This window comes from Anser anser (genome assembly GCF_964211835.1).
Source record: "Anser anser genome assembly, chromosome: 6".
NCBI classification, from domain to species: domain Eukaryota; kingdom Metazoa; phylum Chordata; class Aves; order Anseriformes; family Anatidae; genus Anser; species Anser anser.
Window position 1 is genome coordinate 38,725,193 of NC_139726.1, and position 15,672 is coordinate 38,740,864.

The following is a 15,672-nucleotide window of genomic DNA, read 5'->3' on the forward strand; positions in this document are numbered from 1 at the left end:
AAAAATAGGTGTAGTAGAGATAGGTAGGTACCATAAATGTAGTAACTGTTGGTTTTATTGGAGTTTGTCCATGAGATTAAAGATTTCTCCATGAATTATTTTATTTTTCTTGTCAGGCACTTACAAAGGCCAGACTCCAAACAGTTACAGGCTCTTCAGAGGAACGCAAAATTTCTCACAACATATTGTGAGATTATGAAAATTTTAAAGAAAACCAACCCACAGTGTCCTTTATTTGAAACATATATCAAATAAATACAAACTTAAAATTATTCTTCTCAGTTAAGTATTTTTGAAAAATTAGAAAAGAAAATCTTCACTGTATACCTCGATAATGAAAGATAATTGTAATGTGTAATTCAAAGACAGGTAACTTACAGTAGCAGGAGAAGCAACTTCTAAATCCATTGGTTCAAAAATAAGGCTCATCTGCTGTGACATTTGGATGATCTCTCCACTCATAAGGCACAACTTTTTATTATCATCGAGCACAGTATTCATATTCTCAATCCATACTGCATCCACTGGTCCATCAAAAATCAGCCATTTCCTATCTGGGGTCTGGTTTGAAAAGAGAGAATGGAAGGAAAGGGTAAAGGGAAAAGGGAAATCAGATATTTGTATTTTACTTAATTACGTATACTGTAAAAGAACTATTTTAGAACTAAAATTGTTTTACACACACACAAAAAATGAAAATATTCTGAGTACAGATTTGTATTGACAAGTAGATTCTGAAATTACAATCTGTATTCACAATTTAATTTTATTTCTTTGAAGCATATACTGTAGTTAATTACAGAAGGTTAATATTTTTACTAGATTCTTACAGTTACACTTGCAAAGCAGTACTTTGCTTCAGTTAAACTGCAACATATTCAAATACTTTGACTTATGACAAAACAAATACAACTTACCAGTGCATACAATACAACTCCATGCTCACCATGAAAGTCAATAGGACTAACTTAAGAGATATGTTGATAGAAACCTAAATGTCATGTTTGGTATTTTACAATATAAGCAAATAGTCATACATTTCTTACAGCAAAACACAAAGCAGTTGTGCAGTTCTGCAAACACTACTAAGAGTAAACATATGCATTGAAAGGTCATTTCTCACAAAGCTCTAATGCTGTTAGTACTTACTGGGGAAGAAGCAAATGCTCTGAAGCTCACTGCTAGGATGCCATCTGACCATTCATGTGAAACTGCATCAAATTGTCCATATAGCTGACCCATTGTTATGGATTTGGGATTTAAAACAGTGATCTGAACTTTGTTTTCTTCCATCAGCCCCTAAGGACATAAAAAAGACACAAAAGTAATAAAATCTGTTAATACAAAACATGCCATTTATTATGCCATACTTTTGATTTTGAATTTTACAGGTATTAAATCTTCATAAAACTTCCAGCAGGTTAGAGAGGGAAAGACATCATAAATATTACATTTGAAAGATGGTTTACAAATGTATAAAGACAATTATCCCAACTTCATCACACGTAATTGGAAGTATAATTTTAGTACTGAACAACAGCTTGATAAAAAATAAAATGGATTTATTTATAAAAATGGATTTACTTAAAAAAAGGGATTTATTTATTTTTTCAAGTGTCTTTATTATTATTATGTTCAGATTCCTAACTTTCTGTGAGAAACCAGGAGTTTCAATTTCTCATGTATTGGTTCTGGAATTAACTGTGACACTTGATCCCACTTATGTTATTCTTTACAGAAGTGATTGGTCATTTGAAACATAATGAGAATAATTAGCTGAAGAGGAAATCTTTCTTCCAAATAAAGCTACGCTTTTAATGATTGTCATTACTTTTGAAAGGCTTGCACTTCAGAGTTTTCTTGATTCACTCTTACTATCTATGACCCTGGCGTTGGCTGCATGGCCAAATACCAAGCCCAATACACAGTATTTGTAAATACAAGACATAATGGTTACAGACGCCTACTGTAGTTTTTTGCATGTTTGTAACTATCCTTCACTGATGGCAAGACTGCTGGGCATGGCAGAAAAAGAAGGATTTTCATTAAATTTTGACATTCACTTTGCGCTGTTTTCTGATAGCATAACGTGGCATTTTCCAGGATATGCAAAACGCAATGAAAAACGGAAATTATTAAAATGCCTAGAAGCAAATAAAAGAACTAAATAATTTAATGAAAAACAAATACTCCTGTTAGACTCCACCAATGTACTTTGTAGAAAATTTCTTTTCCTTATAATGCTAGTGCTAGTAGTGGCTGTGAAGTATATCTTGTTGGGAAGGGACATGAGAGTAAAAATCGAGAAAATATGTAACTACATAGCCTAAGGCTCAAACACACCCTGACTGTATGACCAGTTTAAACAATCAGAATGTTTGTAGCAAAGAGAAGGAAGAAAAGGTGTTAATTTTATCAAAAGGAGGATCAGACACTTGTTCCCTCTTCTCTCTGTTTCAATCTCAGGATAAGCACTCTGGTATAAATTGGGATTATTTAGTTTCCACATTTACATGGTTTTATTATATTTTTATCAGAAAAACTTCAAAACTTTGTGTAAATTGATCAATTTGTTTGGTGTAGTTCTAAACAGAATAATCTCTTTTGAAATAGAGTTTAATATCTCTCATGAATAAGTTGGAAAGCTGGTACAAAGCTGTCGCAAGGAAAAGTTTATCCTAAAATTTAAAGTAGCTAATTCATTCCTTGTCCAATGTGATGAAAGAATTCAGAGAAAATTCCGTATGTAGAATCATATGAAATACGTATCTCTAAAATTGGTTCATCTTGTCTAATATGTCTAAAGTTTGAAAGAAAAGCTTCTCAATCTGTTTTCAGTTTTTGCTTATACTGCTCTAGAGTTTCCTAGAGTAAATTTCATATTCAGTATAAATACCAAAATATTTTTTAAAATTTGTTTGAAAATAGTTTTCACCAAAAATATTTATAAAATATGTTTAGATACCTTCTCACATATGTCTCCCAGTGCTCCTGCCAGAACTCGGTATGCACAAGTTTTTCCACCAAAAGGTTCTCCAACTATCATAAAGCCATGACGCACAATCATCATCTCATATATCTGCAAGATCTTCATAGTAAATAGATCAGTCATTTGCAAATTCATAGCAGCACAGTTTGTTTTGATGGCTTCCAATAGGTCATTGTAGTCTGGTTTTGGTAGCTTCACACCAGGAAACAAATCAGAGGTAATACCCTATCCAAACAATTAATTGGAAAGTACACTTATTTTCACAGTCGTTTGGTTTGAAACTTATGCAATCAATCCTTTGTCCTTTAACACTAGGCAGACTAATATCTATTTTGATTAAAATAATCATGAATTTCATATCACCCTTGTCTGAGCTAAAATTGATTTCATAACTTATTAACGATATTTATTTCATGTAGTTTCCATGTTTACCTGTGTACACAGAAGAGAACTACCTAAGCATGCTCTTTCCTGATAAATACTAGCTTCTATCAAACTAGTTTATAAAGCTTGTAGTACTTAGAAAGTTGAACAAGCTTTTACCTTTCTCTCTCAACAACTGAAAAATAATTCACAGAAATCTAAATTAAAAACCAAAGTTTCTGCATTTTTTACAACAAAACAAAGATTAAAAAAAAAGTTGTAGAACAAATTATGTAAAAGAATCTCTTTGATATCATTTTATTAAGACAGACCTGAAATATCTACTCTGAAAGTAAAGATTACTTAAAGAACTTTCAAAATAAAACATTATTTAGAAATGATGATGACAATAATTACTGGTGAACTTAGAATCATTATTTTGACATTTTTCATGTTACTGGGTATTTTAGTTTCCTTCTAACACATACTTTGGTTTTCATTTAGCACTGTTAGCTTCCAGTGTTAAAATGTTAATGACCATAAAACATCCTGACATTAAAGCATATCTATTATTAAAGTATATTAAAATACATGCCTAGCATTCTGTGCTACCAGGGGCACATTTTCCAATCAACAATGACAAAAACAGGGCTTTTCCAATTAAAATAATATTTCCCAAACAGAAATAACCATGAAGCTGTGTTCAAGGTGACCAGATTTTTTTGTCTGAAACACATTTGGTATAAAGCTTCTATTACTCATTCATTTATCTCCTGCATTTTTTTTCACACTGTCTGTTAAAAATTAAAGAGTTATGCACTTGTGCTAGTTTATGGTCTTTCTGTGCCTAATAGATTTTATAATTGAGATAATGAGAGTAAAAAAAAAAAATCTATTAATGTTTTCCTTCTTACAATGTGGATGACATAACTATGGCAATATGAAAGAATATCATATTAAAAGAAACCAGTTAGTATTGGTGTAAGTTTTACTGCTGGATAGAATGGTCTCCTTCACAACAGAGCAGGATCAATGTTATAAAAACATATTGAAAAAACATATGAAAGTGAAAAATGTATAGTATTACTCATAAATATACTTAATTTCTGTATACTAAATTATTAACGTTGCTATTCTTATTTTTAAAGCCTGAAATTCAAAGAAACAACTAGTGAAGATGCTTCAATTTTCACAGACAAATTCTCTAAGCTTATCTTCACTATTTGAAAATTTGTGAAAATATGCTCATGACTCAATTTCAGGAAAAAGTGTGTAATTTAGGTAGAACTTTAACTAGATCAGACTAACAGTGTCCAGAGACCTATGTTCAGTTTCTAACTCACTACTTTTTCTGTATAACTTTGGGCAAGCCAGTTACCTTTTCTGTACTTCGGGTTTCTAATTTTTTCATAAAATTCCTATAGTAAAGAACTTCTGTATTGCTTTTGGGCCCTCGTGGATGTTTTATTATCAAAATGATCCAATTTTATTTAACTATAAAATTACACAAAATAAGTATTATATACTGAAAATATAATTGCAGCTAATCTTTATCTTTTCTACCTCAAAAAGTGGTAAATCATGAGACAAGAATTTAGGCAGGTTGACATCTGTAATGGATCTAAGTAGCAAAATTTCTTCATCCTCCAATGGATATTTCAGCTAAAAAAGATATAAAATAATGTTAGTTATTTTTATATGTTTAGAAAACAGATGTTAAACTTGTAAGTTTTACAGAACTGTTCTTGTTGTGCATCTATGTAATTATTTTGGCAGGTTCAGGTCCACTGACCCTAGCACATGTTCTGGATGTATGTTTATACTTTGATATCAAAGTGTTTACAGGGGCTTTCTATAGTCAGGACAATTTCACTTTATTTTATGCCCAGTTATGGCTATTGTTATAAATTTAATATTCTTTTTTTTTTCCTAAGCAATTGATTTCTTGCTTTATAAAGTATATTCCTTTTTCTTCCTAAATAGGACAATTTTTCCTGCTTTGAGGTAAACCTTCAGCCTTAAAAGAGGAAAAACTAAAAGTTTGCATAGAGATATGTTTCCTAGAAATATATGTGCATGTTTTTGCCATGATACACAGCTTGTTTACTTTTTTGTTTGGTTTCATTTGTTTATTTTGGGGAGCCAGGTTGGCAATAGGATGATTATAGTTTAAAAAAATGGAAAAGAAAAGAGTTATAATTTATATTAGTCTACCTAAATAAAAATAATTGAATAAATGAAAAGACAATATATTAGCAAAATCTTTGGTCACCAGTGGGGTCCCTCAAGGCTCCATTTTAGGGCCAGTCCTCTTCAATGTTTTTACAAATGATTTGGATGTAGGACTAGAAGGTGTTTTGAGCAAATTTGCCAACGACACCAAACTTGGCGGAGTTGTGGACTCGGATGAGGGTGGAAAGGCCTTGCAGAGACATCTAGACAGATTGGAGAGCTGGGCGATCACCAACCACATGAAGTTTAACAAAAGCAAGTGCCGGGTCCTGCACCTAGGATGGGACAACCCTGTCTATAGGTACAGACTGGGCGACGAGACACTGGAGAGCAGCCCCGCAGAGAGGGATCTGGGGGTTGTGGTTGACAGCAAGTTGAACATGAGCCAGCAGTGTGCCCTGGCAGCCAGGAGAGCCAACCGTATCCTGGGATGCATCAAGCACAGCATCGCTAGTCGGTCAAGGGAGGTGATTGTCCCGCTCTACTCCACGCCGGTGCGGCCTCACCTCGAGTACTGTGTGCAGTTCTGGGCACCACAGTACAAAGAGGACATTAAACTGTTGGAGAGTGTCCAGAGGAGGGTGACGAAGATGGTGAAGGGCCTAGAGGGGAAGACGTATGAGGAGCAGCTGAGGTCACTGGGCCTGTTCAGCCTGCAGAAGAGGCTGAGGGGGGACCTCATCACGGTCTACAACTTCCTCGCAAGGGGGAGTGGAGAGGCAGGTGACCTATTCTCCATTATCGCCAGCGATAGGACCCACGGGAACGGTGTTAAGCTGAGGCAGGGGAAGTTTAGGCTGGACATCTGGAAGAGGTTCTTCACCGAGAGGGTGGCTGCACACTGGAACAGGCTCCCCAGTGAAGTAGTCACTGCGCCAAGCCTGTCTGAATTTAAGAAGAGATTGGACTGTGCACTTAGTCACATGGTCTAAACTTTTGGGCAGACCTGTGCGGTGCCAGGAGTTGGACTTGATGACCCTTATGGGTCCCTTCCAACTTGGGATATTCTATGATTCTATGATCTTTTCATTCGTTAATAATGCACTTTAAGACAATACACTTCATTCTAAACAGTTTTTCTTAAAGACTAGAGAGATTGAAGTCACATTTGGCAGAGACTTATTGGAAGGAGTTCACATGCAATGGGAAAGGAATCTGAGCTTGTTACGAAAGGCAGAGGAAAGCAGTGGCCAACAAGCCAAATACAACTCTCTGAATTTCCATTTATCTAGAATTTTTGAAAGATAATCAGCACCATAGGCCTGCCATTCTGAGACAAGTGGTTGTGTGAATGGTCCATTAACTTTCTCTCTTCTTGACTTTCCTCAGCTTGTGGAAACATAGCCTTTTTGTTTTCATACATATCACGAGATGAAATGCTCAACATCTACTTTCCTTTACATAGAATAGCATACCTTCTGTTATGAAGGAGCCACACTACTGACTAAGTTACTGGGTTACAAAGAAAATTCGAGAAATCATTTACCTTCAGGTTACCAGCAGCAGTGAGTACTGACTTCACAGCTCTCATTCCATAATCATAATGGTGCTGAGAAGACAACTGCTCTGAACACAGACGGTACGTAGCAACAATTTTTACTGATAGAGGTCGAGCAGTAACAAAACCACAAGAATACAGAACTATCTCTGCAATCATGGCATAATCAGGAACCATCATAGCTACTGTTCTAAAGAGAGCCTATTAAATATATAAATGAAAAATCACATAAGAAAAAGTTACACATTATTATATATAACTTTTTCTACAATTACATAAAACACTAAATCTTTTCATTATTTCATTAATTCGGTGGTAGCCAATTTAAATTAATTTAAATCATTATAACTGAACTACAATATATTCAATGTTTTTCCATAACCACCTAGAAATACTTTAGTTTCCATTGTGACAATTCATGTTTGTCTTCATGCTTTCTTCATTCAAGATTAACAAAAAAAAAAAACAACACAAAATGCCACAAGCTTTAGAAGGAATAGGGAAATGAAATACAACTGCCATAAACGAGTTGCTGCTGTCAGACTTCATGTACTAGCATTGTTTACTGCAGCCTGTGATTCAATTTTACAGTAGCTTAATCAAACAAGCATCAGAATATTTTCAAAGTTTCCACTGCTTTTCGTATTCTACCAACAAGTTTTTGCAATTTCTTCTTTTTCATCTACACAAGTAATGATTTTGAATCCTGTATTCACAGTATGTGTTAATGAGTAAAGTTCCCAGACAGTTCTGAGAGATGTTTACAAAGGTTGTACATTATCTTCATCTTTATTAATTGATCAATATATTTGCTCAGATTTTTGTTTCTTTCTGTAGACATATGACAACTATATTTAAGGGGTAAAAAAAAAACAAAAACACAACATAGCACTCTTTTAGCAATCACAAATAGGACAGAAATCTCTTACATTACAAATACCACAAGTCCTGTCAGATCAAACTAAATCATCTGTCAGAAATAAAAAAAAATAAAACCTCAATTTTTTATTCAATATTAAGATATTATTTACTGTTTGTACATTATAAACTGTTCATTTTTGAACTTTTAGGTGCTTGGGTCAAGAAACACAAGGCTTTTTTTATTTTTTCTTTCTATCCTGAAAGATAGATGTAGAATAATCCAACCATTTCCCGACATTTTTAAATTCATTGTATTTCTATTTTTCAGTTTAATTTTTCTTTACAATTTCTTCTTCTGAGAGAAGATGATTTTTACTTTAGTATAGTAAAAAACTGCTTAGATGAACTGAAGGTAACTGATTTTAAAAAAATTCTTTATAATTTCTGTATTTAACCAAAAAAATATTTTTTCACTTTCTGTATTAACTATTAAAAGCAATAAAATGACAAGTGCTAGAAATACCTTAAGATTGTCAGGAAGCTCTGAACGCCCAGCATAGCCAGGATTCATGGTAATGAAGACAGCACACGTAGGGTTCAGTTTCAGTTCTGTTCCTTCAAATACTAATAAATCAGATCCTGAATTAATGCCTACGGAGAAATAAAAAATAATGTCACTGTTAGAAACTTTTTGTTGCATCTTTATTCCTTTTTATATGTAAGAGAAAGTTATGGTTAATATAACAGTTTACCTCTTTGGATAGTAAAAATCTGCTGAGCAACAACTGAGAGTACTTCCAAATCAATCCTGTTGAATTCGTCAAAGCAAGCCCATGCTCCACAAGACAACAAGCCCTAGAACAGACAGACATAAGATTAATTTATTGATGACCACCTATTCTGGGCATACCAACACTGATCAAAGTGATTCTGTAACGAGAAAAAGTTTTAACTTGCAAAGGAAGAACTCATATCTATAATCCAGAGCACTTAGTTCTCAGGCTCACTCCCAATAGCAATTGCTCCAAAAAGAATGATATTTAAAAAGTTTGCTCCCCCTCCCCCCAAAAAAAGACAAAAAATCTTGTATAAAGTAAACCAAAATTCTAATTCGTCTGTCATATTCAAAGCGCCTATCAAATACATACAATTACGACGTTTTACCTTTAGAGTCAGTATTTTGCAGCTGAACAAGGGGGAAGATTTCACCTCTAAACAAGACTACAAAAAACTACTCTTTCTCTTCTTTTCTGTCTATGCTTGACAGGGTTTAAAGTGACAACAGGCAACATAAGGAATTCTGCAGGGCTAAAACCAACGATTTAATTTACAGTACAAACAAAAATGACAATCCTTTTACAACATATTACAGCACGACATGTTGTAAAGTGTAACTAAAGAGCAGTTCTCTTTTCCTACAGCTCTGCTTAAATTATACATCTTTTTTGAAATATGCTCCCCAAATGTACTGTTTCTGTAGTACAGATAGTCTTTAGACAGACAGCATCTTGTAATTTGTTAATGGTTATTCTAAAATTCCCATTTAAGATGAAGAATTTTGCCTTCATCATTTTAAGTAAAAACGTTTAATTTCATTTATTTGGGTGATTTGCTGTCATGTTGAATTTTGAAGCCACGTTATATGGTTTCAGTGCCACCTCTGACAGAGAAGAGAAGAATGACAATTAGGAAAGCATATTTTCTCTGTTTTTTGCATCATTCCAGTCCACAATAGGATAGTTTGGAATGGCACAGATGGTCATTCAAGATATCAAAATGGATATGTTTGATTTATATAATATAATGGCTCTCACCAGTTTAAAGATTAAATTAAATCCCAAGTCCCCTAAATTTGCAATCATTTACTAAAAATGTATTCATTTAAATAGCATCTATGTTGCCTATATAAAACGAAATCATTATGGTATATTTCATTTTTTAAAGCACAGGGAAAAAAGAAAAAAAATTTTGATACTTCAGGGGGATTCTTATGTAAAGTAAGAGCTACCTGCACAATGCTAACATTAAATAGGGGCCTGGAAGTGGAAGAAAAATACATTTAGGTCTTAAGAGCACTTCAAGTGCCAAAGCAAACAAAGGGATTTAATAAGACTGAGCATACAACCCTCACGACTTATCCAAACCTTAAAAAATTTTCCTAATGCAAGGTAATCCAGTCCATCAGAACAATTGAAAACCACACACTGCTTAGCTACAGCCTTTGCTAAATCTTTCGTAGTTTCTGTTTTTCCAGTTCCAGCAGGACCTTCAGGGGCACCTCCAAGATGTAGGTGTAGTGCACCAAGTAATGTTCTGAAAATAAAATAATAGAAAAAAAATGTACCAATTTTATGCTATTTTTCTATCTGCTCCAACTTTTACCAGAAACTTTTAAAAATTAGTTTCATGTCTGCATTTTCCTCTGATGGTATAATTTGCTTGCTCTTGGCAGCTGTACTCTACAAATATATAATGACATATTAAGTTTACTGGAAGTTCAAAATAGAACTTACTAAACTTACTAAATAGAAGCTTGCTAAATTTACTAAATTTTTCACTTATTAAATTTGATCCTCTTGTAATTTATCACCAGTTACAGTGTTACAAAAGATCTATTTTATCACAAATTTAAATTAAAGTATTCATACAGGACCAATTCTAATCAACAAAAAGAAATATATACCATTCTATTTATGCCTATTAGAATATCAAAAACACAATCCTGGAGTTATCTATTCTAGGATTAATTAAAATATATCAACTAAATACATTCTTGCTAATAGAGCACATTTAGTAACATGTAGTTTTACCTGTAGCATCTGTCTGTAAGTGGAGTAATAACCAGCCTAGGTGTATTGCCTAGATATTCATATCCATACCTCAGTCCAGCATTGATCATCCTTGTTTGTAGATGTCTTTCCTATGAAACAAGACATTGATTATAGAGATGAAATAAACAATTACAAAATAAAATAAAATGAAATAAAACACACGACAATTCAACATTATTCCTCAAGCTCATATATAGGCACAATGTTATTAAAAAAACAACTGACCGACTACTCATTGCCTTGAAACAACTTCAGTGTGACCCAATTAAACAAAAATATTACCGTTCAATAGATACTAATGTATCAACATGTAAAAGACCATTTTTTCCACTGATTTTTATCTAAAAAAAATATCGTACCAACCATATTGCAGAGTAAAACTGTCATGTTTAGCTACTTAGAAAGATAATCAGCTTTCTAAAACGTGACCAGAAGTAACCATGGCCAGTAGCTGTAGTAATGTTCAATCTGATGACTCAGATATGGCAATACATATACGTGTATTTTAATTTCATGTGCAATGTCTTCTGTATTATGGAAAATCTTGTCCTGATGAATACAAATATATTTGTATTCAATCAGTATCTAGTATAAACATCATTATTTTTCCAAGAAGTGTAACACAAATATAATAATATTGACAATAAGTCAGATTAAATGTTTAACTGTCATCCATATAACATTTTTTATTCTGCAGAATCAAAAAAAAAAAAATACGGTCTTTGAGTGAACAACTTTTGCCTGTAATCCCCCCCTGCAGACTCAGCAAATGCACTGAGACCCAGCAGTGATGAAAAACTAATTTTAATTAAAAACTGTTTGTGTTTGGCTATTGGCCATTTTAGTTAGGAATCCATAGAATTATCTGTTAGAGGTATACTCTTATCAGCAGAAATTCTCATATTAGTGTAACTATTCTCTGTGTCAGCACGCAAACAGAAATTGAAAAGCTGTGAACAGAAATTACCTTCTAATAGGATTGAGAGGTATCACTTACCTCCCAGTAGTATCTAAGCTGACTTAACCATTCAAAGTCACTCTCATCTTTAACTTTCTTGCTTACTAGAGATGCAAGAACATCCCTAGCATGAACATCAAGCACAACAAGTGCTTCTAATGTCACTCGATTCTGCTTAGACAGCTTTCCTCGCACCAAGGTGACAATGTCCTCAATCTGTCTATTATTCTGTTCCAGAAAATCCTCTAGTGCCTGGGAAGAAAAATAAAGTTAAGAGATTGCATGTCTAGTCTGAGGCATGACTATTTTTTCTTATATTACTCTTATTTCTCCATATTAAAATGTTCCTTCATGCTATTATAATAGTACAATGTCTTTCGTTCACTAGTGTAGTTCAACAGTGTTTTTTTGGCTTTGTTTTCTACTTTTACAGTATCATATGTAATACATCAATGATACATATTTGAAAACAAAACAATATACATTTTTTTTCTTCCTGGAATGCAGGAATAAGTCCTTCGCTTTTTATAAATTTCACATTAAGAAAATGAAACTGAATATATATATATTTTAAAAAATTATAGATTTTTAAATAAATTTTATAAATTTATATTTTTAAATATTTATAAATTATATTTTATATTTATAAATTATAAAATTGTATAAATTATAAAATTTTATTATTTTTTATATTTTTAATAAAATATTAAAAATTAAAAATTTCACGTTAAGAAAATGAAGGAGAAAACCCTACCTCAATGTTCTACAACAGTTAGAAAAAAACACTATCTATAATTCAAACAAGTTAACAAGATAATTTATTAAACAGGAAAGACCCAATTAAGGAGAGTACCATGATAATACTTAGAAGTTGTGAAGTGCCTTACTGAACTTACATAAAAAGGAAGACACTGAAAAACACATTGGAGTTTGACAGTTAGAAATCCATATGTCTTATGCACTCAAGGGCAGACTCTTTTAGGAAGCTGTATCCACTGGAGGTCCACAGTAAGCTTGAATGTTCTGAATTTTTACAGAAAAGGTCCCAACACTATTTTGTTACTGCTCTTCTGCAGGACCCAAAAATTAAATGCTGAGGTGAAATAGGACAGATCACACAATGCCTTTATGAAAACACATGCCAGAGGAATCTAGCTACTCTAGTACAAGAGCAGCAGGACTGATAGAAGAGAGTACTATTTGTAAGAAACTGTCTACATATACTTTAATCCAGATAACTAACACTCGGTGATTTAACTTAAGGAGGCAGAAGCTTAGACTCTGTGGAAATGGAGTTTGAGATGCGCTCAGCATTTACAAAACACTCTTGTTTTTATCCATCTTAGTACTCTATTCGTTTTAATAAACTTGAATCTTTGATGTATCTGCAGCAGTTATCCGTTCAAAACATTTAACTAAAAAATGTTTGAAAGGAGCATGCATATGTATGCATGTGCATACATATGTGAATAAATATTTAATCTTAATGAGTGACTTTAAATGATATTGGCATCTTGTCCCAGAAAACACTGAAGAGCTTCTGCTAGAAAAAAAGATTTTTGTTGCCATGTGCACAGAGTATATTACCTTTGATGTTAACAAGAATAAGGTAGGATGCTGTTTATTTTACCCAGGATAAAGCTGCAGATTCATGCAGAATGCAGTATTTCTGTCCTGTCATGTGGTCACTGATTGTCTGTCACATTTCTTATGCTTTAGTATAAAATAGAGGAATGATAAAGAGAAAGAATTGAAGGTTGTAAAACGGAGTTCTCCCTGTCATAGATTTCTGACAGATCGTCAGGAGATGCAAATACCTTTCCACTCCCTCACTAAAGACAAGCCATTTTCCCTCGCAGAAAAAAAGATTTTGGGGCTGTAGTCAGATGGGTAGAATTCTCACTACTGCAGAATTTGAGTAAAAGCTATAGTTATGACAAGTTTCCCTGTATGTCCATGTACAGAAAAAGCTTAACACAGACAGCACAAGAGGCTTTGTCTAGACTTGGAATGACAGCTCAAGGATAGAATGTCTCATGTCTCAGAATGGCTACATCCAAAAGGAAATATTAATTTCAAAATCTTCGAGAATCACTGTTCAGGTATATCTTTAAAGTAGTTATTCAAAAGATTAACTATTACATTCATCCAAAGAGGTCATGACCAAATTTAAAATATTCTTACCTTTTGGCCGTTTCTAATAGACATCTCTACCTGCATTGTCCAGAAAGTTTGGGATACACAAAGAACTGTTTGTCCAGGCCACTCTCGTACCCAATGAATACGTGAAGTTTTTGGATAAGCTTCAACTGCATCCCCGATGACCTGCATAGGAGAAAAGCACACTATAACCACATATAAAAACAGGTAATGTTCAGCTTTAGAACTAATTTAGGTTAGGTTGCAGTACTACGAATCAAATAAATCAGCCTCAAATTTAACTCTGTAAAAATGAAATCTTGCAAGCGAATCTCTTAACAAAGTTTAAAAAAAAACAACAAAATGTCATAATATGAATTAAATGATCACACAAAGTTTCTGAGAACTAATTTCACAACATTTTCTAATATGAATTATGCCATTGGCAACAAATTTTTCTAGCTCCATCTACAATGAAACTAGAAAACAAGTACTAATACAATTTAATTAGAACTAACACCAAACGGAAAGTTGTTTTTTTTTTTAATCTATTCAATCTACCAAAAACTCAGAGCTTATAACTTTACAGTTCATATTATTTAAATTTATATCTAACTTCAAGTATATTTTCTGATAACAGAATGATGAATCTCATTCTAGAGCTGCTCAAGGATAACCCCAATGAAACCAAAATTTGAAAAATCTTTCAAATGTCTTTCAAAACTGTTTGTTTTTCCTGCCATTAACAAAACCCCAGTGAAAATAAAGTCTTATTATCAGCAATAGCATCAATAAATCTACATGTCTCCTCAGAGAGTCAGTGTGAAACTACCTTGATGAAAATCTGTCATTCATCTTGCTCTTCCAAGCCTTTTTGCTTTTAACAATCTATACACATAATAAGATGAATAGCACATGAGAGAAAAATGTATCTGTCTTGACACTAAAACTATGTAAATATTATATGTTTCAGATCATTATTAAAGTTCTGTAGTCAAGGGTGAATACAGATACATGGTGCTTAACCATTTCTTATTTATATAGCTCAGTTTGCCCATGTCTGATATGCACCAAATATGTGGTTATTCACTTTTTAATGTACTGATATGTCATTACTATAATTAAACTGTTGTACTGTAAGACAGTGTTAGGATAAGTGTATGCATTTAATTACCTCTCTTGACATTGAAAAAGACTGCAAAAAATGACAGAGCTAAATATATGATATGACGACGAGACACCGTGAGGACTAGAACAATACATACTGGAAGTAGTCAGGCATCCTGGTAAGGTAGTCAGAATTAAGAGGAACATTAAAAGGAACATTAAAAGAGAAGGGAATTCTTTAAACTTGTCACTTAAGTACCACATCTGGTGTAGAACAATCTCTGACAAAATAATCCTTGGTACAAGTGTTTTTGGCTGTACTATTTCATTTTCAAGAAATTTAGAGAAGTATAGATGCAGAAATTGACAAGAGAAATTAAAAAGAAAAGAAAAAGAAAACAAAATAAAAAAAAAGGTATAACCTTAAAAGACTGAATTCATTGTTTTAATGTTCATGCTATGTGCAAAGAATAAAAAGTAGTTCCTGGATACTTAAATGCCTACTGGAGGAATCAGGGCTGAATGGCATTAGCCTAGGAAACGATTAGATATCCTCACTTAGAAATACGCATTAGAAATGTCAAATGTAAATATGCCAAAATACATTGATACTTGGAAGTACTTGATCTCAGACAAAACAAATTTCAATTCAGCTGATATGTAATCATGGTGATTTTCTACCCCCAGAAAATAT

The 15,672-nt window shown here is 33.1% G+C and overlaps 1 protein-coding gene across 4 annotated transcripts in view; it reads right to left on the minus strand.

The window, feature by feature from the left end:
* The window catches only part of DNAH7 (dynein axonemal heavy chain 7), a 105,199-nt gene that overhangs the window by 58,114 nt on the left and 31,413 nt on the right, over nt 1–15,672 (minus strand). For all 4 annotated transcript variants that reach the window (XM_083842973.1, XM_083842974.1, XM_083842975.1 and 1 more), the window contains 11 exons: nt 13,917–14,057; nt 11,772–11,984; nt 10,754–10,863; nt 10,088–10,256; nt 8,696–8,798; nt 8,467–8,594; nt 7,071–7,283; nt 4,916–5,014; nt 2,966–3,214; nt 1,150–1,299; nt 379–561 (listed from right to left, as the gene is read on the minus strand). In XM_083842973.1, coding sequence (XP_083699099.1) covers nt 379–561; nt 1,150–1,299; nt 2,966–3,214; nt 4,916–5,014; nt 7,071–7,283; nt 8,467–8,594; nt 8,696–8,798; nt 10,088–10,256; nt 10,754–10,863; nt 11,772–11,984; nt 13,917–14,057 — 1,758 coding nt within the window. The remainder of the gene's footprint in view (nt 1–378; nt 562–1,149; nt 1,300–2,965; nt 3,215–4,915; nt 5,015–7,070; nt 7,284–8,466; nt 8,595–8,695; nt 8,799–10,087; nt 10,257–10,753; nt 10,864–11,771; nt 11,985–13,916; nt 14,058–15,672) is intronic.